This window comes from Grampus griseus, assembly GCF_964374135.1.
Source record: "Grampus griseus genome assembly, chromosome: 2".
Taxonomy (NCBI): Eukaryota; Metazoa; Chordata; class Mammalia; order Artiodactyla; family Delphinidae; genus Grampus; species Grampus griseus.
The window spans coordinates 157,074,379-157,100,527 of NC_139018.1; the positions used below are offsets into that span (position 1 = coordinate 157,074,379).

The 26,149-nt window shown below is 42.7% G+C and overlaps 1 protein-coding gene across 1 annotated transcript; it reads right to left on the reverse strand.

The window, feature by feature from the left end:
* Positions 1 to 1,301: 1,301 nt before the first annotated feature.
* Positions 1,302 to 25,744, reverse strand: NUDT5 (nudix hydrolase 5). Its single transcript, XM_082646940.1, is given in 11 exon segments — positions 1,302 to 2,399; positions 4,493 to 4,546; positions 6,141 to 6,242; positions 6,842 to 6,937; positions 8,361 to 8,468; positions 9,735 to 9,784; positions 11,185 to 11,222; positions 11,225 to 11,285; positions 13,619 to 13,686; positions 15,650 to 15,730; positions 25,612 to 25,744. Coding segments are annotated over 11 exon segments (792 nt in total). The 5' UTR covers positions 25,636 to 25,744; the 3' UTR covers positions 1,302 to 2,289.
* Between the last annotated feature and the right edge of the window lie 405 nt (positions 25,745 to 26,149).

Consider the following 26,149-nt stretch of genomic DNA (forward strand, 5'->3'; position numbering starts at 1 on the left):
ATTTGGAAAGACCAGAAAAAAAAATGGTCACAATATCCCAGCCTCCATTTGCTATAGCACAGTTCTTTATAAATGACTCTTTTTTTTGGGGGGGGGGGTGCTGTGCTGCATGGCTTATGGGATCTTAGCTCCCCGACCAGGAATCCTTCGTAGTGAAAGCACAGAGTCCTAACCACTAGACCGCCAGGGAATTCCCTAATTCATTTTTCAAGGTATGTGCTTTATTGCCCAAAAGATCAAACTTAATTTTTCAAAGAAGTCCTTCTCATTCATATGGTTTTCTATCGTTGTTTACTTTCTTAGTGCAGGACGTGTATCTTATTTAGCTTAGGATCACAAAGCCAACTAACTTCAGGAGGAAGGCAGAGGAAATACAGGCAGGCAGGAGAGTCGCCATGTCCACTGGAGAGCATCTCCTGAGGGCCTCAGACCACTGTTACCATGGAAATACAACCCAGTGTTACAGCTCTTTTTCCTCAAAGAAGGTGGACATACAGCTTTTAATAATAAACCTTCAAAAAAGTACTAATAAACCTTCAACGTTTAAATACTGATACACTAATAGGGCCAGCCAGTGAAAGCATCCAGACTGCCAGTTCTCAAACTGACCGAATTTCCAAAGCATAGCCTTTGATATTTGCAGAGAACATAAACTGCATTAGGCGATGTTCTAGGATTTAGGTGTCACTTCTGAACTGCACTCAGGAAAAGAAGAAGGCAGAAAGGACAGGCAGGGGTTACAAATCTCTGTCCTCCATCAGCGTTTGTGTAGCTTTATCAGTTGGCATGGGGAGTGGTTTTGCAAGAGTTGGAGGCTGTTTGGAGACTAGTTCTGTGTGCTTGAGCCTGTGCATTCTCTGTATGCTTTGGCGTCTCTTGATGAAGAGCAGTAACGAGGGCCTTGGGTGCTCAGGGAAGAGGATTACAGTCCCTGGAGAATCATGATGCCCATGATTAAAAATAAGGATTTAAGAGGCACAGGGGAAGGCTACTATTAGAGCAACTAGTTGGGGCTAAATTTTCATAGTATTCACAGGGAGAGTAGACTTCATCTATACAGTTCTCTAGTTGCATGATTCTTTCCATTCTTTTTAGGAAGTACAATATAAAGATCTATTTTTGCTCATAAAAATATCTTTAGGTAAGTCAGTGAACCTGCAGACAAGCAGACTGTACTGCAGCCTTTTTGGCATTAGTCCCCTGATCTTATCTGGCTCTGAGGGGCCTGGCTAACCCCTGGTCCAGGGCTGGAAACATGACTTAGGGGTAGCCAATGAGAACCATCCAGAGACCTCTACACCAAAGAGGCAGTAATCCTGGAGCCCCTGAGGCTACAGAAGTCCACACAACAGCCAAGCTCAAGAGGTAAGAAAATGGCCGGTGACACCGGTGGACCTTGAGGATTGGGGGCAGGGGAAGTTTGGGCATGGCATGAGCCGGAACAATCCATATTTTCCTTTAAAGAAGCTTGTATTGGGTTTCTGGTCCTTGCTAACTGTGCTGGCTATACTCACGGTTTAACACCAAGACAGTGCCCCAAACCATGTAAATCGTATTGCTGTGGGCTTGGTTTTTAGAAACTTCAAGTACTTTTTGAGGTAAGGATAGGAAAAGAGATTCTGAAGTATATACACGTGCTTGAGGGAAGGGCCCTGTATTTTCATTAGCCTCTGAACCTTGGTACGTGAATGAACCGACCATTTTTCATTACATAAGAGCTGGTCACCCTCCAGTAGTTAGATGGCTATAAGGACACTAGCCAACTGGAAACATTTGCTTATTACGAATGTTATTCTCTTTTATATCCTGTGCTATGCAGATTAATTCCATATAGCAGATAATTAGGAGAGGCCAAGAAAGTCCCTATATAGGTCTGTCTGTTAAAAAAACTCTAATGCCGTAAACGGTTGTTTGCATACCTCACTACATATTTTTCAGTGGGGTTGGGAAGCGTTGACCTAATTGGAATTCAGGGCTATTTTCCTATGAAAATACCGTATCTCCTGGATTAGAGTAGAAAAGTTAACAGCTGAGCTTTCTTTTTTAAAAGCTGGATTAAACATTACCTGCATTTATGTTGTTGTTCTTTAATGTTAGCTGTGGAGTTTAGCATTTAAATGAAGTCTATAATCTACCTGTAATTACAATTCCATACCACCACATGCATTCTGTGCTTTTATTTTATGAAAAAACTAATTTCAAATCTCCATTGAAACTAAGCTGAATACAAAGTCTTAATGAAGGAGGCCTGTGTCCTGGTTACAGAAACAAGGCGACTGTCCTTTGGCCTTAAAACTTCAGGAAGGGCTCTTCAAGCGGCTTCGTGTTTGCATGTTTCAGCGCCAGAGCGTAGGAATAGACTCTGGCGTCCACTGTCAGATGTTCATTAGCTACCAGATCTAGAGGAGGTGAAGAATACAAGTCAGATAATGAAGTTGATAACGGATAATACCCCTTATCAGCCAATCAGTGTTTACTGAGTGGCTACTATGTGCCAGTTCCTGTGCTAGATGCTAGTGGTATAGTGATGAACAAGACGTTTCCTGCCTTCAAGGATCTTACTCTAGCAGAAGAATACAGGATGTAAAAGCAGGACTATGTTTCCAGCATGAGATAAGAACAAGAAAAAGTTAAAGACAGAAGAGCACATATACCAGGTGATGATTCTGTGTATTAAACAGCAAAGCTTTAAGTTTATAGATGCAACTGTTACTTCATAGATTGCTCACTACAGGGCTTTGTTGCGCTGAACTACACAGTGATGATTCATCCATCCTCTCCACTGTCAGGGACACACAGGTTCCAATGTGCAAGTTCAGCTGTGTGCTCGGATGGACTGGATGAGGTCTCTGAATCTGACCACAAGGGCCTTTCATGAGAACTTCTGTTTTACTCAGGTGGAGGCCCCCAGATTTCCAATCTGCCCCTTGTTTCCCAGCCACTTGTTTAGGAACAAGCTCAGAGTCGGTTTGACCCTCAAAGACAGAGTTCTGTCCTGCTCATCTGTGCCAGCAGGTGCTGGGCGAGTGCTAAAAGCTATTCTTCATAGAAAACTGAACTCCATGTGCCTTCCTACTCCTCAAATGGTACGTGTGGAATAAATAATTTGATTACTATATCGTGATGCTAGTAAAGCCAGGAACACTGTTTCTTTGCCCCTCCCTCTTCCTATATATATAGATCCTTCTACCTCCCTATTTTCCCCCCTCTTTTAAGGCTGGAAGGGAAGTTACTGGAAAGGAGAAGGAAGGAATTTTTTTTAAAAGGACATTTTCCTAATACAACAAATAAAAACAATAGCACATAACCTTCAAGCATTTGTGTGTCACCATTATCCCATTTAATTTTACTCCTGCCTCCTCAGAGGTAGGGGCTGTCCTACTGTTCCCGTTTAATGAGAAGAGCTAGGAGCCTGTTCTCAGCTGTAACTAACACACGGTTGACTGAGCCTCAATCCAGCCAGGCCTGTTGGCCTCAGAGTTGTGCTGTGACGGGTGGCCATGGCTCTCCCCGAGTAGACACCTCAAATCACTGCATCTCCTTACGACGAGCACTTCTAACTCTGACCCTGGGATCCTAAGGTGGTTTCTACCTTAGGTCTGGTCTATAAAAAGGTAACGTAGGGATGGAGGCTGTCTGGGAACCTGAAATGCCAGCAGGTTTTGAAAGATCCCCTTGACTTTTCAAACACAGACGTCAGAAATAAAACTGTACGCCACTGGTACTCACGGGAGGAAGGAAGAGACTGCTCCCAAAGCTTCAGGTCAAACAATGCTTCAAGTTAATTTTTGAAATAAAAACTTAATAGTATTCAAATTAGGAGATCACCCACTTCTTTGTCATGAGTGACTGGAGACGAACCCAGCTGGCAGAGGAGCCCCCGAAGGCCCTGCCACGTCTTTTGCAGAGTATCCTTGTGTAGGGTTACTGGAGGACATCGGTCCATGGAACCTTACTAATTTTTACAAAGTCCTATGAGACGGGCTGACTGGGAACCACATGTAACTACATGACAAGTAGTTTACTAAGGGGCACGCTGCTAGTTAGTTCATTATATCAGCTTATCACACTGCGTATATATTAGATGCCTAAATATTTGTTAAAATCTTTAACTTAGACCCCACACAAAGAACCGTCCAACATACTGGCATATTTGAGGATCAGTTAAGAGATTATTTACTATACCTTTGCATGGCAGGGGTTAAAGATTGAAGGTATAGAATAGTTTTGGCTAATCAGCAGGCCTATATCTTGACTGTTCTGTAGAATTAAAAAAGCCCCTAATGAAAGCTTTCACTTGACGTGGAATGTTTTGCTCTTATTTTCAAAGTCTGTGCCACCTGGAAAGGAAACTTATTGTGTAGGTCAACTGCAGTCTTATATAACAGTTTCTAGGCATTTGAGTTTAATGAGGAAGAAATAGAATTATATTTAGTACCCCGTTGGTGGGGATGGGGAAAACAGAGAAAGTGGGGTAATCAAGAATGCTTACCATCAATTCTCTTCAGCAGGTCATTCTTTGGTAAGGAAATCACTTCCACAAATTCTAAACAAACAAAGTGCAAGTGAAAATAAAGCCGGACACCAGGCGAGCCCAACTGAGCAACTCACAATGCCATGGCCGCTCCCGCTGCACCACACGGCACTCAAGGCCAGCCCCCGAGCGGGACACATACCTCCATCTCCTGAAAACAAACAGAAGCGGGACATCTCAGCAAGGCCCGGAATGGTCAAACGCTGCAAGGCTTTTGTGCAAGACGTTATCAAAAAGGCTATAAGAGTTTAACAGAAACCTGGGTCTCTACTAATTTAATTTATACACGTGGTAAAACAATTCCAACAGTACAAAGTTATTGTTCTCCAAATCAAATGTTTTAATGGCCAAGTTTAAAGCATATTCTGTGATATGCATATATGTATTTTTAAACTTTGTTAAAATATACATAACATAAAATTTACCAATTCAACCATTTTTGAAGGTACAAATTCAGTGGCATTAAATACAGTCACATTGTTGTGCAATCATCAGCACTACGCATCTCCAGAACTTTTTCATCATCCAAAACAGAAAGGTGGTACCCGCTGAACAAGAATTCCCTATCCTCGGTGACCTCTATTCTACCTTCTGTCTCTATGGATGTAGCGATTTTAGGTATCTCACATTTGTGGAATCACACAACATCTGCCCTCCTGTGTCTGGCTTAATTTCACTGAGCAAGATGTTTTCAAGCTTCATGTATCAGCATGCCTCGTTGCTTTACGGCTGAATAATATTCCATTGTAAGAATAGGCCACATTTTGTTTATCCATCTGTTAATGGACACTTGGGTTATTGCACCTTTTGGGTATTGTGAATGATGCTGAATGAACATTGGCGTCCAAGTATCTGTTTGAGGCCCTGCTTTCAGTTCTTCTGGGTATTTACCTAGGAGTGGAATTGCTGGGTCACCTGCTAATTCCATGTTTAACTCTCTGAGGAACTGCCAAACTCTTCATCAGCATGTTATATTCGCTAGTTTGAAAACTGGGCATTTAAAATTAGCTGCAGTGGGAAACTGAACACTGGGAACAACTAAAAGGGACGGGAAATGGAAGACCTCCACTCCAACACATGATTTACGGTGGTGTCTGTGTCACCACCACCTTTTAGTGGGGCTGCGGGAGCACATGGAACCGGCAGAGGCATTAAAGCCTCTGAATCCAAACTTGCTAAGAAATGTGGAGCAAAGAATTTCCCCAAAGCTTCACTAAATATGGAACTCAACAAAAACAGTTAATACGGTGCTGTGCTGTAGCACCTCTGCCATTCTTACAATATTGATGGAGACAGAAATCAGAGTGATTTCGAAGATTTTCACTGTTTATGATTTAAGGCCTGTAGTCCTTATTACTAAGCGGGAATAAACTCCATACAGAAGGTATGGAAATTTGTAACTGCACATTTTATATAAAGCAAGCACAAAAATCAATGAAGTGCTAAGAGAAAAATGCTGAAATACATAAGATTAGGAAAATAGCCAAGAGTACCAATGAAGCATCTCTGAAAGACCATTATTCTATTAACAAAAATCAAACTAGCAGCAAGTTAAAAGAAATTTAATACAACGCAACCACTGTAAACGGAGCCAACACATGCTTACCTGGCTTTGGCTTAGGCCTTACGTTTTCAGCATCGTCTCCATTGATAGTTACGGTTACCATATGTGTGGTACAGTTTGACAAACCTGGATCCATACAGACAGCTGGGGAGAGAAGCAGCAGATCACCTTTCCAGACACTAGTCAGGTGTCATTCGTTTCATCACTTAAATGTCTTTGGAGGAAGAGTGGGCTTGTAACTCATAGTTTATGTAGAAGTTATGCAGGGGAACTGGTTTCTCCTATTCCCTTAGTATATACGCTGTAGGTCTGCAGAACACATGTGTAGTTAGTACTCATATTTTCCCCAGAGTTCCTGAGGAAATTTTGGTAAATCTGAGGGGTTAGATGCGGTAATATCCTTTCACCACATCAAGAAAGTCTTCTAGTGAGGAGCGTGGCATACGGACGAGATGAGTACGAAATAAAGCTTAGAATGTGGGAACCCCGAAAGGCACCCTAATCTCATAATTCTTCTCCAACTTCAGCCCTTTTTGCTCAGCCATGCTCTCATGGGGCAGGGAGGTTCACTCTCAGGTGACCAACCCTCATCAAGGATTTCTCTTCAGTGAATTAGCTAATAAATAAATCCCTGACCATAAAGAACACCCAAAGAATCGTCCCTTTCACATCCAGAACAATCAACTGCTTGGCTAATTTTCAAGAGTTTGTCCCCAAGCACACGCATGGGAAGCAGCACGAACCTGGGGAACATTCAGCAACGTCGCCCTTGTAGCCAGTTTCTTCCTCGAGCTCCCGAAGAGCAGCTGCTTCTGGGCTTTCGTTGTCATCGATGAGACCTGCAAGTCCCAGTCATGTGAGAGGTGGGACAGGGCGCCCCCTTCTTCTAACACACAAGTTGCCGAGCTACGTGTGAACAATCAAGCAAGAGGTTTGGGAGAAGTGGGCGTGCAGATAAAACTGATTCCGGTTTTGATCTTTCATAGAAAAATTAAAGACAAAAGAACACCCCTGGGCAGATTTAGTAGGTTCTGTTCCTCGTGTTTAGACCTAGATGTTTTTGTGAGCATCTCAGCATCAAGCTTGTTGTACAGCACGGATCTCCTGGGCGGGTAAGTGGCTTGGTGGTGGCCAACTGGCCCCGGTTTTAGACTAGTCATGTGACTACAGCACAGGAAGCCTGTGCTTTTTTTTGTTTCCTCACATGCGAGTTGGGGACAGTGTTTCCCATCTTGCCTTCCTCCCTCAGGGCCATATGGAGGGCTCTGGAATGCAATGCTAGGATAAACGTCACCTGGGAGGGAGAAGATCGGAAAGGAGGGAAGCAGGGGGGAGGGGACTGTGGGTAACACTAGTTCATTGTGAGGAGGGAGTAAACGGGCCGAGTGGGAGGAGGCCAGCAGCATCGCAGATCCTTTCTCCTGAAAGGAATTTACAGGATGCAAAGAAAAAGTGAAACATGGGCTATTCAATTACTTTTCTGTTGTTTTTTTGGGCCACATCAAGCGGCATGTGGGATCTTAGTTTCCCGACCAGGGATTGAACCTGTGCCCCCTGCAGTGGAAGCTCAGAGTCTTAACCACTGGACCACCAGGGAAGCCCTCAATTACTTTTAAAGTTATTAATTTCTTCAGTGAAATGGCAAGGAAGTGAGAAAGAAAATAAAGCTGTTACTTATGTGTTACTATGGGATGGACTTTGAAAATACAGAACTTAAACCACTAATGATAACTGAGATCTAACCTCTTCAGATGGGAACAAGCCAATTAAGTGCTATAAGGATGCACTGCATTCTAGATACTTCCTGTACAACTGAAAAAATATTCTAGTTGAAATTAAGATGATTTCCTTGGCCTGTATACATACAGGAGGATCATGGTTCTTCCCCATTCACAGTTTCTGGAGTTAAGAGCCAGGCCTAGTTATTACTGTAAATTTGCCAGAGGCAGATCATTAGTGATAGAAAACGAAATACCTTGACAAATTAGGAAAAGCCAATGACTCAAAAGAGGCTAGAAAGAACGCTGCAAAGAGGAGGGCAGGTGGCCTGGAAAGGTGAGCTGTGATACCGCTACGGATTACAGGATCAGTGGAGTGTGGCCTGGAGGTGCCTCACTGCAGAAGTGGTTTTGTTTTACTTAAAACCGCATGGACAGATGAAAAGGTGTTCAATGTCTAAGCTCTGCCGTTCTCAGGCTCTGCCCTGGCCCAGTCCAACAGTCCCTGAGGGGCCATTCTATTCCCCAGTGTTCAGTTACTCACCGGCAGGGAATTCTAGGCAGTAGCCCCCCATCGGGGGTCGGAACTGCTTCACCAGAATGATGCATTCATAGTGAAGGGTTCTTTGCAGCACGGGGATGACCGCCACACCTGCCAGCAGGAAATAAAACCAGGAAACCCCAATGAAAGGTCAGGAACGCCAGGAATTTGTTTACAGCAATCTAACTATTGATAAAAGCCCACATTTTAAGAAATGCTGCAGCTGAAATCTGTCTTGTATCTGCCATTAGCAACAGGAAGTTAATTTAAGCTACAATACTGGCAGTTAACTTTGGAAGTTATTCTCATTAAAAAAAAGCAAGGAAAAAATAATCACACTTCCGTATTATTTAATTTTTCTTTTTATAAAAAGCTTGTTTTTATTGCCACAATTTCTTTAAAATAAAATTGAAACTAGAAGTAAACATTTAGCCCAGGGTCCAGGACAAATTTTGGTCTACACGAACCGCTACAGACATCATTTCTCGCCCTGCTGCAGCCAGGCCGCTGCCGAAGTTACATTGATCTCTGTGCTCTTCGATTTCCTTTAAGCAATAAATCAAATAAGTTCCAACGTTTGTCGTATATGCTAACTAGACTGAACTTCATTGTTTTAGGATAAAAGACCCTTTCTCCCAAGTTTACTTGGGCTTCAAACCAAACCAAAACCAAAAACCACTGGATTCTGGAAAACACAACTGCCCAGGGGGACCATCGGCTCCTCTCGCTTTCCCAGTAGGAAAACACAGCAGCTGCGGCAGCTGCTCCACTTCCAGGAAAAACAGAACACAGAACAAAATGGAAAAAAGGGAAAAACAAGGAAGACTTATTGCCCAACTTCCCCTAGACCAGAGGTGGTTTTCAGGACTTTTTCTGGGATCTTTGCAGGCAAAGCATCCAGGCTGGAAGGGAAAGTGAACTGAATGAACAGTCTTTTCCTAAGTCGTTTCCTCATCAACTTATAAAAGCAAGCAGTCAGAAAGCGCCAAGTCATGCCAAATAAGTTTTCCAAACGAAAGGCTCTCACCCAGATCCTCTGACCAGAACGCAAAAGATTTCTAGAAGTCGTAACACATCTAGATACAGTATGTGGCTTCAAATTACACTGACTTAAGTTTGGCCTTAAGTATGATGACATCTTCCCCTCAAAAACACTGTTCTGAGCTTAGGTAACAGGAACCGGAAGTTATTGATAAAGAAAGCTTGATTTAGTTACAGTGTTGCAAAATAGAACACCAGAGTTAAAGATAAAAGATCATACTTGAAGATAACCCTGCTCTGAGGTCTTGGTTACAGTAAAAAACCCTCCTACCCCCAGTCTCCTAGTCCTGTGTGGGACTTCCTTTCGGGAGAGTTCTAACAGGTTTGCACTCATACCATCAGCCGACTGGCCTTTCCTCGTTGTCCGTTTCACAGTTTCCCAAGTTCTGTTCAGGCAGACAAGAAAAAACAAAAGCATTAGTGCTCAAGAGGAGACTTCTTAGGTTTTGGGTGTATAACCGGCACCTTACAGATGCAAAGCATGCAAATGTGCTAAAGATAGCAGCCAGGAACACCACGCAATGAAGATCTGTATCAAAAAAAGAGCCAACTGTGCTTTCCCACAGCCTCCAAAAATTATCAGAGAAAACCACTGCCTCCCACATCTAACTCTCTACATCTAAACAGAGGGCCTGCTCATCACTTGAGCTGCCTTTCAAATCAGCTTTCAAATCATTTACTCAAAACACTTCTGTTTGGATCATAAATTTGCGTGAGCAGCACAGCGGGCCGTCACAGCTTTAAAGGCGATGAAGCAGTCAGTGCAAATCCAGCCCCTGTGCAAATTCCAAATGATATCCTGCATAATGTAAACCATTGAGACGTTTATTTATAGTTTAGATTTTAAAAGCTGTCACCTCAGCTATACAATGTAAGAAAGTAGGACCTTCCTGTTTATTAATTGAGGAATTAATAAATTTAGGTAAGTACTCTGCTTTGCATGCGTGAGATCCTGTCTAAAGGGAAAATGGTCCCTAAAAGAACAAGTGGGGTGAGCGGCTCCTGGTCCCCCCTCACAGCTTTATTCCTGACTAGCTATTTGTTTCAGGGAACCCGGTGCTGACAATCCAGTTACTGGAACAACCGTGTTGTTTAAAGGGGGAAGGGCGCATGAGGGAATTTCCTCCTCACTCTTAGCCCTTCAACAGAAAAAAAGCAGCGGTTAGAGATGGGAGTAAAGAAGCAAACAATTTTGGTTTAAAAGAAGGAAGACAGGGCTTCCCTGGTGGCGCAGTGGTTGAGAGTCCGTCTGCCGATGCAGGGGACACGGGTTCGTGCCCCGGTCCGGGAGGATCCCACATGCCGCGGAGCGGCTGGGCCCGTGAGCCATGGCTGCTGAGCCTGCGCTCCGCAACGGGAGAGGCCACAACAGTGAGATGCCCGCGTACCGCAAAAAAAAAAAAAGGAAGACATCTGGATGGCTCCGGAGAAAGAAAGCAAAGCACCCATATCTGACATCTGTCTCCCTACAGTAAGATTGAGGGTAAGAGGTGCTCCTCGGAGGAAACCTCGTACTTTTTATCTGGTTGTCCTGGAGGCTTGGACCTTGCCACATTTCTATTAAAAAGTGTCAGAATTTAATCTGGTTAAAAAAAAAAAAACCTTTCGGTAAACTGTAGATCTTTTAGTATTGCACCCAAATTCTGAAGTGCAAATATGTCAAAAATGAACCTGTGAAAATCAACCAGACTACCAGGACGACTCACAGCTGCCCACATTCCTGTTAGTAGCAAGAAGCCAACCAACAAGCCATTCTGATCAGTCAGTAACTCGCAAGTGACGAAACACCTTCTGGCCCAGTTCTCTCTGCTGCCTCCTAGGGTTAGAGTCCTAAAGACTGAAGAAGACAGTGCTGGGAAAAGCACTGAAGGTCCCATCCCCAACACACTAGGAATAAAGGAAGCAAAAAGAGGAGCATCATTATAGTGGTTACGCTGAATTAAATAAGCAGTATGGAGCCATAAAATAGGTACGTATTTATAAGAAACAGTAGAACGAGAGCGCCCCCCGAGAGCTCCAGTCATCTCAGAGGGACTTAGAGAGGAGAGACGTCCATCTGATTGTTGTCTTAAAAGCCTCTTGTAGCTTTAGAATTCTGATTCTCGTTGAGTTACTCCGTTTTTAGTCTTTGTTATAAGGAAAGCCTGTTTTACTTTCTTCCCTCTAGTCAACCAACTCCAAGAGGTAGGCAGGGTGACAGAGGGGGAGCTCAGTTCTCTCCTGAATGTCAATACAGGGGCACACAGCCGGCACATCTTTACTCTCCCCAAATCAATTCCATACCCTCTTCCATGAACGAGACAATGGAACAAAGGATTTTCTAGCTGCAACTTAACTGTTCTGTACATGCAATAGTACTGTAAAGTACTGAGATTCATTCTTCAAAGCTTGACATTCGGGTATGCAATGTTAATGTTTCACACAGGCGCTCTCCGGAGGCTGCAGGGCAGCCCTACGTATGGACGGATGCGGAAGACCGTGCTGTAAACAGGCCACACAGTGTGGAGTCTGGGAGACCTGAGGCCACTCCCGAGTACTGAAGCAGACTCTCCGGAGGTGAGACCGAATCCTGAGTATTTGGAAACAAATCCCCAAGTGATTCCGAGGCACATCCCTGATGAAGAAGTGCTGGAAGGAAGAGAGGACAGGGGCAGGTGCACAGCCACATGGGCCCCAACCAACACGTACTCTTCACATTAACTAGTGTTAAGGGCTCTATTTTGTGTTATAAACTTAACTCTACAGGAAGGAGAACCAAGCTGTGTCATGGTAGGTTAGGCTCTAAGCTCTGGCTACGTTTTCACAAGTGTAAGTATGTGTGCACCTGTCGTGTTCCCCAAGTCTCGGGCCTCACCACACCCAGCTCACTGCACGTAACAGGTACCCCCTCCCACTCTGTGGATGGGGCGTAATGTGTGTTAAACCAGTTAGCTTTCTTACTTTGGGTTTACCCAAAGTAAGCTTTCTTAGATTTTAAAAGCTGTCACTTCAGCTACATAATGTAAGAAAGTAGGACCTTCCTGTTTATTAATTGAGGAATTAATAAATTTCGCTTTCTTACTTTGGGTTTACCAGTGCTATGAATATCTTAATGTTCCCCATGGCTCTCCAACATTGAACCTTATTACTGTTTTTTGCTACTTTAGTAGATATAGTCAAAAGTGGTTTAAATCACTGGCAAGTCCATGTACTTTCACACTGACGATAGATGTATTTATTTCCTTACGAAGAAACTTTATTCTCATTTGATCACTTAGCAAATAGAGTTTTTATGTTAACGAATTTACATCATATAACCTGGATACTAAATTTAGTTACATTTTCCTATCTTCTCATTCTGTTTTACTCCTTTTTTGTATTTCATATGTAAACGTTTAGCACATTTTTTTCTTTTATAATATACAGAATTACTAAACAGAAAAGTTGGAAAATAGAAGAAAAAGGCTAGTCACATAGCTGCCATTAATATTTTGCTACAGTTTTCCTTCTAGCCTTTTCTTACACATTATTTGGCAGGGTTTAAAAACCATATATCCAATATCCTATTTTGTTACCAGCTAATTAGCTTTTCTGATACTGCTGGGTTGTCTTCATGATCTGCTGTGGAGACGGCTGCTTAGATTTTGACAAATGAATACACTGTAACAATTATTTCTCTATTTTTAAGATGTTGAGGTGAATTTCAATTTATTTGTCTTTTAAATTTATGATGAACATTTTTCATGCATAAATCTGATCCCAAATAGTTTTCTCAGCATAGTCTCAGACACCGCGGGCGCCAGGCCCCAGGAACTCCCTCCCGGCCCTCACCCACATACGTCTTTATGGCGACTGGTACACAGTGTGAAATGCTTTACAAAACTTTCCCCCCCCCAATTTTCATTTCCGTGAGCAAGGTGTAAGCCTGTAAGTTTTACCTCAAACCCAGTAGCAATTTCTCCTAAATTCTAATTCAGAGACAAAAACTGGTTTAATAGAAGGAAGTCACCTGTACTGTTAATTATTCTGCTGCTTTATTAGCCTAAATTAGGCTTGGCCCAAAAGGTTTAGGTTCACCCTAATCTACTTGGGAGAATGGTGTTAAAACAGCTTAACTAGATTCTTTACTTAAGACAGAGTTTACAGTGAGGAAAATATCAAAGTTTATGCTAAACACTAAATAGAGACCCTGAGAACCCAAATCCTCAGCATTTTACAAAAAGAAGAAAAAAATACTTTACCTTGTTTTACCAGTAGGATCTCTGTAAGTTGTTCTTTCAAGCTTGACCCATTTTCCTTCTGAAATTAACTAAAAGATCAGATAGTAAGTTGGGAAACTTTCAAGCTGAGCTGTTTTTTATTTAGTTATTTTTCCTTTCAAACTTTTTGTGGCTCTCAATGATCACGCTTCCCTCCCCAAAATTTGTGTCCAAGTTTTCTTTGTGTCTAAAGAATTGAAAGTTGTTTTTCTGATGGTGGGCCTGCTGTCCTGTGGAGTTTTGGAGGTAGGACTGAAGAGGTGAAAAGAAATGAGAGTTGACAAATTCTTGGGAGAGGGGAGGACGGGGGTACCTAGAAGGGAGCATGAGGGAGGGAGGGAGGGGTTTCTTGGGATGCTCCTAACCGTCTCTCCTCTGATCTGGGTGCCAGTCACGTGTGTGTGTTTAGGATGTGAAAACTCAGTGGCATCTGACTGTCAATGACTACACAGCAAAGCTGAATACAGGGATACCACGGCCAATGACTACATTTCCCATGACACATGGGTTTACCACCCAGTCTGAGGGGCACCCAGCATCGTTTTGCCTGGATGCCAAGGCTAGGTTACCAGGACTAACTTACCTACAGACTATACTGACTGAGCACAAAGGTGCACTGTGTACATAAAGCAGTAAGTAGCTTTTTTCTTACTATTCTATCTGTCACTTGTCGCCAGCAGCAACCTAATAATTATCAGCAGATCTGTTCACAGATAACACAGAAAGATTTTTAAATCAAAAAGAATTCCAGGGCTTCCCTGGTGGCGCAGTGGTTGAGAATCTGCCTGACAATGCAGGGGACACGGGTTCGAGCCCTGGTCTGGGAAGATCCCACATGCCGCGGAGCAACTAGGCCGTGAGCCACAATTACTGAGCCTGCGCGTCTGGAGCCTGTGCTCCGCAACAAGAGAGGCCGCGATAGTGAGAGGCCCGCGCACCACGATGAAGAGTGGCCCCCGCTTGCCGCAACTAGAGAAAGCCCTCACACAGAAACGAAGACCCAACACAGCCATAAATAAATAAATAAAATTAAAAAAAAAAAAAAAAAAAAGAATTCCAGAAAGGTGTCAAGCTCAGAGTTCCAAAGATGAAGGATTTAAAGTTTATCCACTACAATGGTTCCTGTAGGAAGAGACTCTTTAAAAGGTAAACTGGATAACACACAAGACATACATTAGTTCTGGAATTTAGACCACAACTAACAACTTAGGTTTTTATTCTTAAACACACATATTGAGACCACAAATATCTAACCAAGATGTGATACCTAGGGACGAAATGTCTAAGCCCTAAAACTCACATGATCTATTCTGCTACCCAGAGAAACTTTTAATAAAAATTGAAACAATAAGGTCCTACTGTATAGCACAGGTAACTATATTCAATGTCCTGGGATAAACCATACTGGAAGAGAACATAAAAGAGAATGTATATATGTGTATTACTGAGTCGCTTTGCTGTAAGCAGAAATTAACACAACACTGTAAATCAACTCTACTCCAATAAAAAATAAATGAAAAAAATAAAAATTGAGAATTTTAAAAATCAACAGTCAAAACTCACTTTAAAAACAGCCTCAATTTCGCTAATACATATAATTAAGAATGATACACCACTGCTCCCACACAAGAGCAAAATGCCCGAGTCCTAAAAAGGGAGCGGGAACAGTGTTTAAAACCTGTCTTAAAGAATGAAAAACAGGGGCTTCCCTGGAGGCGCAGTGGTTGAGAGTCCGCCTGCTGATGCAGGGGACACGGGTTCGTGCCCCGGTCCGGGAGGATCCCACATGCCGTGGAGCGGCTGGGCCCGTGAGCCATGGCCGCTGAGCCTGCGCGTCCGGAGCCTGTGCTCTGCAACGGGAGAGGCCACAACAGTGAGAGGCCCATGTACCGCAAAAAAAAAAAAAAAAAAAAGAATGAAAAGCAATCATTTGAAACAGCAAATAGTCTATACATTTCTTTTAAACTCAGCTTAATATGGCGAAGGAGAAGGGAAGTAAAAATCAATGTATACCTCCTCTGAAATAATAGACTGCTTGGTATTTTGAGAATCTGCTGGTTCTTGTTGCTCCATTTTCACTTTATAGTCCCCAGGCTGTAAGAGAATGAGATGTGTTTAGGCTACATTAATTTTTCTGAATTACACATTTGTCCATAGGTCACTGGTCAAAGTACTTAAATGGCGGAAAAACTTGTGTCATCAAAGCTTGAGTTTCTCACGTGAAGACTGGGGAGAGCTGCCCCAGGTGGAACAGGAAACGCAAGGCCTCGGAAACGCCAGGAAAGAACAGAAAGCGTCCTGGTGAGACCGACCCACACCCTGCTATGCATAGACCTGGCCCTTAGACACAGCCTGAGATCTCCTGACTCCACCTTTAAAATGCTTTCCACGGGGAAACAGTACAAAGATTGTACACCATTCCCAACGCCCACCCCTCAACTGCTGTCCCTTATCAACGCTTATCAGCGAAACTTTGAGTTGTTGGCTGGCTGCTTCTCCCTCCCCTTTGTCTGTGTGTGTGTGTGTGTGTGTGTGTGTGTGTGTGTTAAATGGATATACTATTCTAATAATTTAAAACTGAACAGTTCAGTGGCCCATTCAAAGTTTTAATGTGTCAACGTAACAACTGCACATAATGAGTTAACTAGAAGCAAGATTTGTTAGGAAAGGGCAGGCCCCATCCCGGGTGCCATGGGCTACTACTTTCTCCTGGCATATTCCCTCAATTCTGTACCCTGAATGTCTGAACATCTTTTTTCTACCCTCAAAGTTGATTGATAATCTGGCTGCATATACAATTATGAGCTGAAAATCATTTTCTGTCAGCAGTTTGGAGACACTGTTCAGGGTCTTGCTTCTAAGAAGCAAACTGGGGCTTCCCTGGTGGTGCTACAGTGGTTAAGAATCCGCCTGCCAGTGCATGGGACACGGGTTTGAGCCCTGGTCCAGGAGGATCCCACATGCCGTGGAGCAACTAAGCCCGTGCGCCACAACTACTGAGCCTGCGCTCTAGAGCCCGTGAGCCACAACTGCTGAAGCCCGCGTGCCTGGAGCCCGTGCTCCGCAACAAGGGAAGCCACCGCAATGAGAGGCCTGCGCACGATAGCGAAGAGTAGCCCCTGCTCACCGCAAGTAGAGAAAGCCCACGCGCAGCAACGAAGACCCAATGCAGCCAAAAATAAATAAAATAAATAAATTTATACACATATATATATAAAAAGCAAACTGGCTACTGCTAAGAAATTTGGAGTCACTCTGATTATAGATCCTTTCCAAGTGACCGGTGTTCTTTCTCTGGAAACCTGCAGTTACTTACATCTTCACGGTGATGTTGGTGTTATTTTAGGGGATTCAAGTGGGTCCTTTCAATCTGGAAACTTCATTCTGTGCTTCCTCAACTATTTCACTGATAATTTCCTCCCCTCTGTTTTCTCTCTTCTCTCTTTCAGGAAATAATACTTAGCTGTTGGACTTCCTGAATCGGTCCTCTGTCTTGTCTTTTTCATTCCTATTTTCTGTTTCCTTGCTATTTTATCTACATTTCTCAGTGTCTATTCCAACCCTTCACTACCCTGAAGTTCCACAGTTCCTAACCTACCCCAGCTCCAAACTTTAGCTCCAGGGAAAATAGAAACCATCAAACAACAACTCTCTTACCAACCATCTTAGAAGGAAAAGTGTCTGCTCTGTTTCTTCTGGGACCTAAAGTGATAATTAAACAGCAAGTTTCCCTAAAACACAACCAACAAAACTTAAATAAACCTTCTCATAATCCTGTTCTCTGCTCCAACCTTGCAAGACTTCTTGAAAGACCAGATGACACTACTGTGTATCTTTACTCAGGCCATCAATATCTAGTCCCACACGTCATCCGCAAGCTGGAAATACAAGTACCTCCGATCCCTAAACTCCTTTACCAACCATAACTCATCCATCGCAAGTCCTCGAAATTCTACCTCTAACACTTTCTGAAAGTGTCCTACCCCTACTATCCCTGCTCTGGTTAAAAACCTTAATGTCTCCCACTTGGGATGAAATGATTTCCAAAACTATCTCCCAGACACTAGATTTTTGTTTACATTATCCAACTTTCAACATTGCTCACAGTTATGTTACTATAAAAACTCCCTAAAATCACTGACACATAAATGAATGAAGGAAAAGAGTGCAACTGGCTGGCTAAGTCTAGAGAGCCAACCTGTTTCTAAGAATCAGGTTGGTGTGGGGCCTGCTTAGGCTTGTTCTGAAGAAGAGTTCCTCGTCTACTGGTCTTTATCTAATTAAGTTAAACTCAATTTCAAAATTACCTTGGCACAAAGTTAAAAAATTCACACTTTCTGATTTCAAAACTTACTGTAGGGCTTCCCTGGTGGCGCAGTGGTTGAGAATCTGCCTGCCGATGCAGGGGACACGGGTTCGTGCCCTGGTCCGGGAAGATCCCACAGCCGCAGAGTGGCTGGGCCCGTGAGCCATGGCTGCTGGGCCTGCGCGTCCGGAGCCTGTGCTCCGCAACGGGAGAGGCCACAACAGTGAGAGGCCCACGTACCGCAAAAAAAAAAAAAAAAAAGCCACAGTAATCAAGATGGTGTGGGTACTGGCACAAGCATAGGCTACATATAGATGGACAGAATTGAGAGTCCAGAATTAAACCCATAGATGTACAGTGAACTGATTTTCAACAAGAGGGCCAAGAGAATTTTGGAGGAAAAGAACAGTCTTTTTAACAAATTGTTCTGGGACTAGATATACACATAGATAAGAATAAAAATGAACCTTTACCTAATACCATCTATAAAAATTAACTCAAAATGGATCAAAGCCCTCATTGTAAGAGCGAAAATTATAAAACTCTGTGAAGAAAACATAACTTTAAGTCTTCACGATCTTGGGTTAGTCAGTTGTCTCTTAGATACAACACCTAAAGCTCAAGTGACCAAAGAAAAAACAGATAAACTGCATTTCATCAGAGTGTAAAACTTTTGTGCTTCAAAGGATACCATCAAGATAGTAGAAAGACAACCCACAGAATGGGGAAAAAGTTTGCAAATCTGATAGAAGACTTGTATGTGAAATATGTAAAAAACTCTTACAACACAATAATTAAAAGACAAATAGCCTAATTTAAAATAGGCAAAGGATCTGAACATACATTTCTCCAAAGAAGTGTATACAAATGGCCAATAAGCACATGAAAATATGCTCAACGTCATTAGCCATCAGGGAAATGTAAATCAGCACCACAATGAGATACCCCTTCACTCCCGCTATGATGATTATAATAAAAGAGATAATAACAAGTGTTGGTGAGGCTGTGAAGAAACTAGGACCCTAATATATTGCTGGTAGGAATGTAAAACAGTGTAGCTGCTTTGGAAAACAGTTCCTTAGAAGGTTAACCACAGAGTTCCCATATGACCCAATAATTTCACTCATAGGTATATAACCAAGAGAAATGACACACAGGCTCACACAAAAACTTGTACACAAATGTTCACAGCAGTATTATTCATAATAGCTCCAGAGTGGAAACAACCTAAATATCTATCAATTGATGAATAAATAAAATGTAGTGATTCCATACAACAGACAATTATTCAGCCATAAAAAGGAATGACGTACTGATACATGCTACAACATGGATGAACCTTGGAAACACGCTAAATGAAAGAAGCCAGCCACAGAAGGCCAAATATTGTATGATTCCATTTATATGAAATACCCAGAAGAGACACATCCATAACACAGCAAGCAGGTTTGTGGTTCCCAGGTGACTGGGGGAGGGAGGGACTAGGGTATGGCATTCCTTTGGATGAAAATGTTCTGGAACTAAATAGTGATGATGGTGGCACATCTTGTGAATACACAAAACCTTCTGAATTTTATAATCACGAAGGTGAACTTTATGGTCTGTGAATTACATCTCAATTAACAACCACCACCATTGCAGTCTTAAAATTCCCAACAGCTAAGTGTGTAGGATAGTTGGGTTATTGACTGTCACCCTGGGTCCAAAGGCTGACAAAGCCCGGAAGACCAGTTTGCAGAGTTCTGCTCTGGACTCAACAACACTGCGTTGCTAAACCACGCAACCATTTTACTGTCCGCTCGGTGCGCATTTTGTCTGATGCTCAGTACGTATTTATGCTGTATTATTAAAACATTATGAACATTGTTGCTCGCACATTATTTTGTGGGCGAACTCAGGAATTACTCTGGCAAAGAAGCGAAATTTGAGGCCTGAGGTGAGGAAAGATGACTATATGCTAAAGAAATGAAAATACCCACTTAATGAGGATGAGAGAAAGAAATGCCTATACATCTTCACACTCATTGAAGCAGAGTGAAGGGGGGAGAAGGGTGCTAATCTATACAGAGTGATCAGGAAAGGCCTCTTTAATTCGGTGACAGTTGAACAGAGGCATGAAAGTAATAAAGTAGTAAGGTACACGTACGTTTACATACTTAGAGACAGCATATGAATTATACGCATACAGCATAAGGAAACAGGCAGCTATTCCTCTGAAAGTACCCCAGACGGTAATTTATTAGGTAAACTTTTAACTGGCATTGGTTTACATCAGACAAACAGTTTACATTATTACAGGCAATCACAGTAGAGTGCTGCCCCAGATGAAAACGAACCATAGGTTAGTTACATAAATGGCTGGCTACCCGTCTCCACCTGAGTGTTCTACATCCAGAGAAAAGAACTTTATCCACCTAGATTTTTATCTTCTAGATTTCCATTCCCTTCTATTAACAACATATACATCAGAGAAGGAAAGTTTCCTCTACTTCCAGTTCTGACATTTAAGAGAAAGTAACTCTCAGGCAACCAAGCAACCCCATTTAGTGCACAATATAGAATCTGTCTAGAACGGTACAAAACACTCGGATTAAGTCAAAATTTCTACCTCCTTTAAAATGACATTCCGACTCAAACTTCCTTTTTTTTTTTAAACATCTTTATTGGAGTATAATTGCTCTACAATGGTGTGTTAGCCTCTGCTCTACAACGAAGTGAATCAGCCATACACATACATATATCCCCATATCTCCTCCCTCTTGCGTCTCCCTCCCATTCTCCCTATCCCACCCCTCTAGGTAGACACAAAGCACCGAGCTCATCTCCCTGTCTGACACAAACTTCTTAAAAGCAGAGAACTGCAGTCCTTAAAGGTATACGTGCCAACAGAAGAGCAGATAGGCAGAGCAAGATAACCTCTACGAAAAGATTCATAATCTGGATTCCCAGGAGACAAAATGTCAGTAACACCTAATTTAGAACAAGAGGTCCTCCTATGACCCCCATGTGAGTATCTTTAGGGGCAAAGGGGCATGTAGTTCCTTCAGATTTACACGACACTTTAAGGCATTTATGTTATCTGCTGGGTCTTTACAGCTGCCCTCAGATTTTCAAAGGGATTGTTAGTGGGCTAAAAAGGTGAAAAAGCCCTATTCTGAAGGATGGTTCCCCATCCACCCCTCTTCAACTAAATTAGCTAAACTCAAGTACAAAACAGTCCCAGTAATCAAAAATCGACCCTCAGTTGGCAAATGCTAAACTATTTATAAGCAGTTGTTTCAAACAGACTGTATTTTAAAATGTTTAAGCTAAAATGTTAGAGATCTAGAAAAACAAAAAACAAGCTCCAGACATAAATTACAAAAAAAGAAAGAAAAAAGTGGCTAACGGGGCTGGGCCTCTCGAGGGTAATTACTTGGAATGCAATCAGCCCCAAGGGGGAACAGTATTCTCTGGCAATCTATGAACTGTGTTAAAAACAAAAATGGGATTAAAGAGTGATTTCAGAAGTCTATTCTTTACCACGCGATTCCCAAAATGTTCAGGATTGTGCAAGCACGTCAAAAGTATTACTGAAACAGAAAAAGAACATTATTCTTAGTACCATTTCAGAAACAGAAGCTAAATAGTGCGGTGTGGGGCTGGTCACCAGCACAGCTCTTCAGAGACCAGACAGCTCTCCACGCCCGGCTGCATGCTTGTCTCCAACATCACTGTGACACAGCTTTCCTAAGCCAACCCCATGCTATTTCAAGATTTAAAAGTAAAATTTAATTTGGGCTTCCCTGGTGGCGCAGTGGTTGAGAGTCCGCCTGCCAATAAAGGGGACACGGGTTCGTGCCCCGGTCCAGGAAGATCCCACAAGCCGCGGAGCGGCTGGGCCCCTGAGCCATGGCCGCTGAGCCTGCGCGTCCGGAGCCTGTGCTCTGCAACGGGAGAGGCCACAACAGTGAGAGGCCCGCGTACCGCAAAAAAAAAAAAAAAAAAAAATGTTATCCACTTCGTTAGCTAGAACTTAAGGTCATCTACATTTTGCTAATAGGTGTATGTTATACGTAAAAAAACCCACAAAACCCCCATGTACATAACGCTGAGTGTTCTAATTCACATAATCTGTTTTAACCTACTTCGGTTTGAGCAGAGAAGGTCTATGATGTGTCAGATGTGTGATTTTTCCAGGGCACAAAAAACTCCAGTGAAGGAAAATGTCACAGGATTCTTTGAATTCCTGTACAGTGTCGGGCAGCAGCGTCTAACTAGCTTTGTGAGCGCGGGCAGTTCAAAAGTTCAAGTATACAGCAAGTGCAAAGTGACCACTATTCCTGCCCTGGGGACCTTATATGCAAATAACCAGAAGGGCAAATGCCTGCTAGAAAGATAATGCAATACCAGGGTGTTTTAAATGAGGCACAAATCACATCCACTTGGGAGGCAGGGAAAATAGAAAAGACTTTTAAAAAGCTACTATTAAAAGGTAGTTTGATACTAAGATATGATTTAGAGACCAAGAAGGCAGGGCAAGCATTCTGAGTAGAAGGAACCACAGGAACAAAAGCAGAGATACTAACTGGGGGAAGGGTTGAGAAATCACAGGAGAGTTTGGCAAGCCCTGGGGCTCTCAACTTTTCTCTCCCTACGCCCTCCAAAACAAACAATCAAAAAAAAAAAACCAAACAAACCCCACATATAATGGATGATATTAACAAACACATTTCCAAAGGCTTACACAGATTCGGCTGGATGCCCGCCCCTTTCCCCCAAATTTGCTGGCAAACAAAGCACTCAACAACCTTAACCAGCAGGCCACAAACTCCTGCTGCTAGGCACGTTCCTCTTGGGTTTAGCACTTACAATTCTCCACTGAAGGGAGGAAGATAAAAGATCACATTTTCACAAACTTGTGTATTTGAGTATTAGGAACAACAGCTGGATTAAAGTTAAGTGGGAGTAAGATTCAAGAAGTTAAACTGAGAACCGCAAAAGTCAGGCTGTAGGGTTTGCGCCCAGGCTCTCATCATTCACGTATTGCGATACCCGAGTCCCTGCAGCTTGCTGAGCTTGCAAAGTGAAGCAAAAATCAGAGCGAGAAATCACACATTGGTTAATCTCTCCCAGCTAATAGCTGAGTATTGTAAACACCATCTATACTCAACCAAAGATGTAGGAGCTCAAATCGTAAGCCAAAACTTCTGATTGACAAATGAAGGTCAGGCAGTTGGAACAGTTTAATAATTAAATAGAGAAATCAACAAGGTAACTTGAAAGAAATTAAGTGGGAGATCAATTTTTGCAAAAAATAACGATTGTGTTGTTAATAGGCATGTCTAAAATGCTATTCTACAGTCTTTCAGAAAAATTACACAGAAAAGCCTCTTGATTTATAATGAACGAAGTACCATTAGTTTTGTTATATTTCATAATCTTGGTTAAAATCATAAAGCTTCAAAAATTTTAGTTTTTTTAAAGATAATATTTTGATCAGTCTTCTTTTGTACCATCTATGGTAAAATTTTGGTAACCACATCAAATGGATTAACTTCAAGTGAGCTTTTCTTTGCTGACAATTAACCTCACATAACTTCCTGCAGTTGCTTTGTCAATGATGCAAAGCCACTGAAAGCTTTCTTTTTTCTTTTCTTTTCTTGTAGGTGTAGGGGTTGGATGGGCAGGGAGGGACTGACATTTTACTGAAATTATACTTGGTGATTTATGATCATTAACCAAGTGATTTACAATCATTACCTTTAGTTCTGGTTGAGCAAGAGTGAACTGATTGTAATTACCCCTTGGAAAAGTTAACTGGTTACAGCCACAGAGTAACAAGACCAGTAAAGAACCTCTTCATAATTGCCCAGGAAAGAGATAACATAGGTTTGGACGAGGGTGGACCAGGAGCAAGCAGATTTAATTCCTTGCAGATGAGACTTTTTTACTTTTCCTAAAACAGTTTCTGGGGAAGGGGTTTCCAAAGCTAATTCCAAGAAGGAGATGATCTTAAAGAAAACTGGGAGAAAGGGGTGGTACAGTGTTCAAACTTGGAAACACTGAGTTTGAGATGTCGGTAAGATATCCCAAGTGGAGAAAACCAACAGGCAGTTGGAAACACTAATCTAAATATTAATTATATTATGGATTCAGAGAAGGAAATGTTTTTTCATTATTTAATTTGGAATTGCTCAATTACCCCCCTATCACTTTGGTTACAGATATTTTTCGGCCCTCATGAGAAAAAGCAACAATTTCCACTGTTGTAAAGGTTTCATTGAAGAAACTTGATTAATATAAACAGTTGATGGCTAAATGAAGAAAAGGTAAACATGGTGGCTAATGAATAATGAAAGCGGGGCTTCCATGGTGGCGCAGTGGTTGAGAGTCCGCCTGCTGATGCAGGGGCCGCGGAGCGGCTGGGCCCGTGAGCCATGGCCGCTGAGCCTGTGTGTCCGGAGCCTGTGCTCCGCAGCGGGAGAGGCCACAGCAGTGAGAGGCCCGCGTACCGCAAAAAAAAAAAAAAAAAAAAAAAAGAAAGCGAATTTAGCTGTACCCATTCAAAATACTGGAGTGTCTGTTTGTAATATCAATTTATTAGATGCTGGTTAAATGTGTAACAAGTTACTTAAAATCAGCTGTGAGTAATACTAAAATGTCAGCACTTCTAAAGTATATAGCCTGAATAAAAGACATCTGCATCAAATCCCTTCCCTGTAGTGTCTATATTTAAGTTTACAGACTTAGCTGCTTCTTTACAAATAACTGCAATTCTCACCTCAACCTCTACACGCAAGTTTCTTGGGCTTCCTCCCAGACTGACTACGTTGCCAGTTTCTACTTTCTCCTATACATCTATTAATTCCTATCTTCAACAGAAAATACCTTACCCAAATTAACCCCATCAGTGCTAACATTGCCTTCAGCTGCAACTTGTTTATTTCTAGGTCACATCAAAAACAAATATTTGAGTGACCACTCCATCCGGTATCAAGTCTCTCTTAGATATGGCAGCCTGGCACCATTCTCCCAGCATCTATGGAATATTGCTTCTTTCCCCCATCAAAACAGATAGGATTGCGTAATCGTGGATCTCAGAAGTGCTACCGACCCACTACCGCCGCCCCTGCCCCAACATACTCTGCTTTGAAAATGTGTGTTTAAAAGCTCTGCTCCCAATTAAACCACTTAGGAACACTTTTTGAGCAAAACAAAACAGGAAACAACGCATTTTCCCGGTGTGTGTGGGGGCGGGGTTCTAACGCCTAATGGGCAGAGAATCCTGTAATTATACGAATGAATACCTTTCTAAAGAGGCTTGTAATCGGTGGGGTTCTCACCTCTTTCTAATTTAAAACGACTTAAGATGAGCCAGTAAGAATGTGCAATTTTAAGGAGCTATCCGAAATGTGCGCCCTTAGGCAAAGGTGCCTGGGACAAGCCCGAGGCACGTAACTGTACGAAGCAAGGCTAGGTTTAAAAGGCGTTTCTCAGCACCTAATCATTTCTCTTTTCATTCATTTAAAGAAATAAATAAAAGCGAACTTTTTCGTTACTCCACTTTCTGACCGCCATCTGATACGCCCTTACGAAAGGAGTAGGGAAAACAGACGATAGGGTGATAGGCGACGGACGAAGAAGAGGGAAAAAGAATGGTATAACAAATTCGACTAGCATTCCTTACAGTCTTGTGAATCCAGCATGGCATGGGTACGGACACGATCTGGCTGTGTTTTTGCAAGCTGCTACTTTTGAGAGGCTAGAATAAATAAACTTGACGCTCAAAGGCGACACCTCTCCTTTCCTCTGTTCTCTCAAATCTACCTCCTCTATTCACCTCCAAAGTCCAACTCCCCAGGACCTTACAGACGGGCTCGTTCCCTCTCTCTCACAACCCTCCCCCACCAGAGAAGCGGGGCCATGCCTCCCTTTGCAGATGCCTCCACCACTGCACTCACGCTAACATTTCACTGATGTTTCCTACTTTCTGTACCCCGAGTAGCCCAGCTCTTCCACCCCGGTTCCTGGTTTGCCTCTGAACCTGCCCTCCTTTCCGCGCCTCGCGGGACGCGAGCTGGGTTCGCAGCCGGGAAGACGCGCTCCGCTGCCGGCGTGCTCCAGGTGTGCTCCCTCCCTCCCCTGCCAAAGAGACCCTGCACTTGATTGGCCCGCGCCGAGTTACCTACTCCCAGGCGTGGGGCGAAGGGATGGGTACTCCTTTA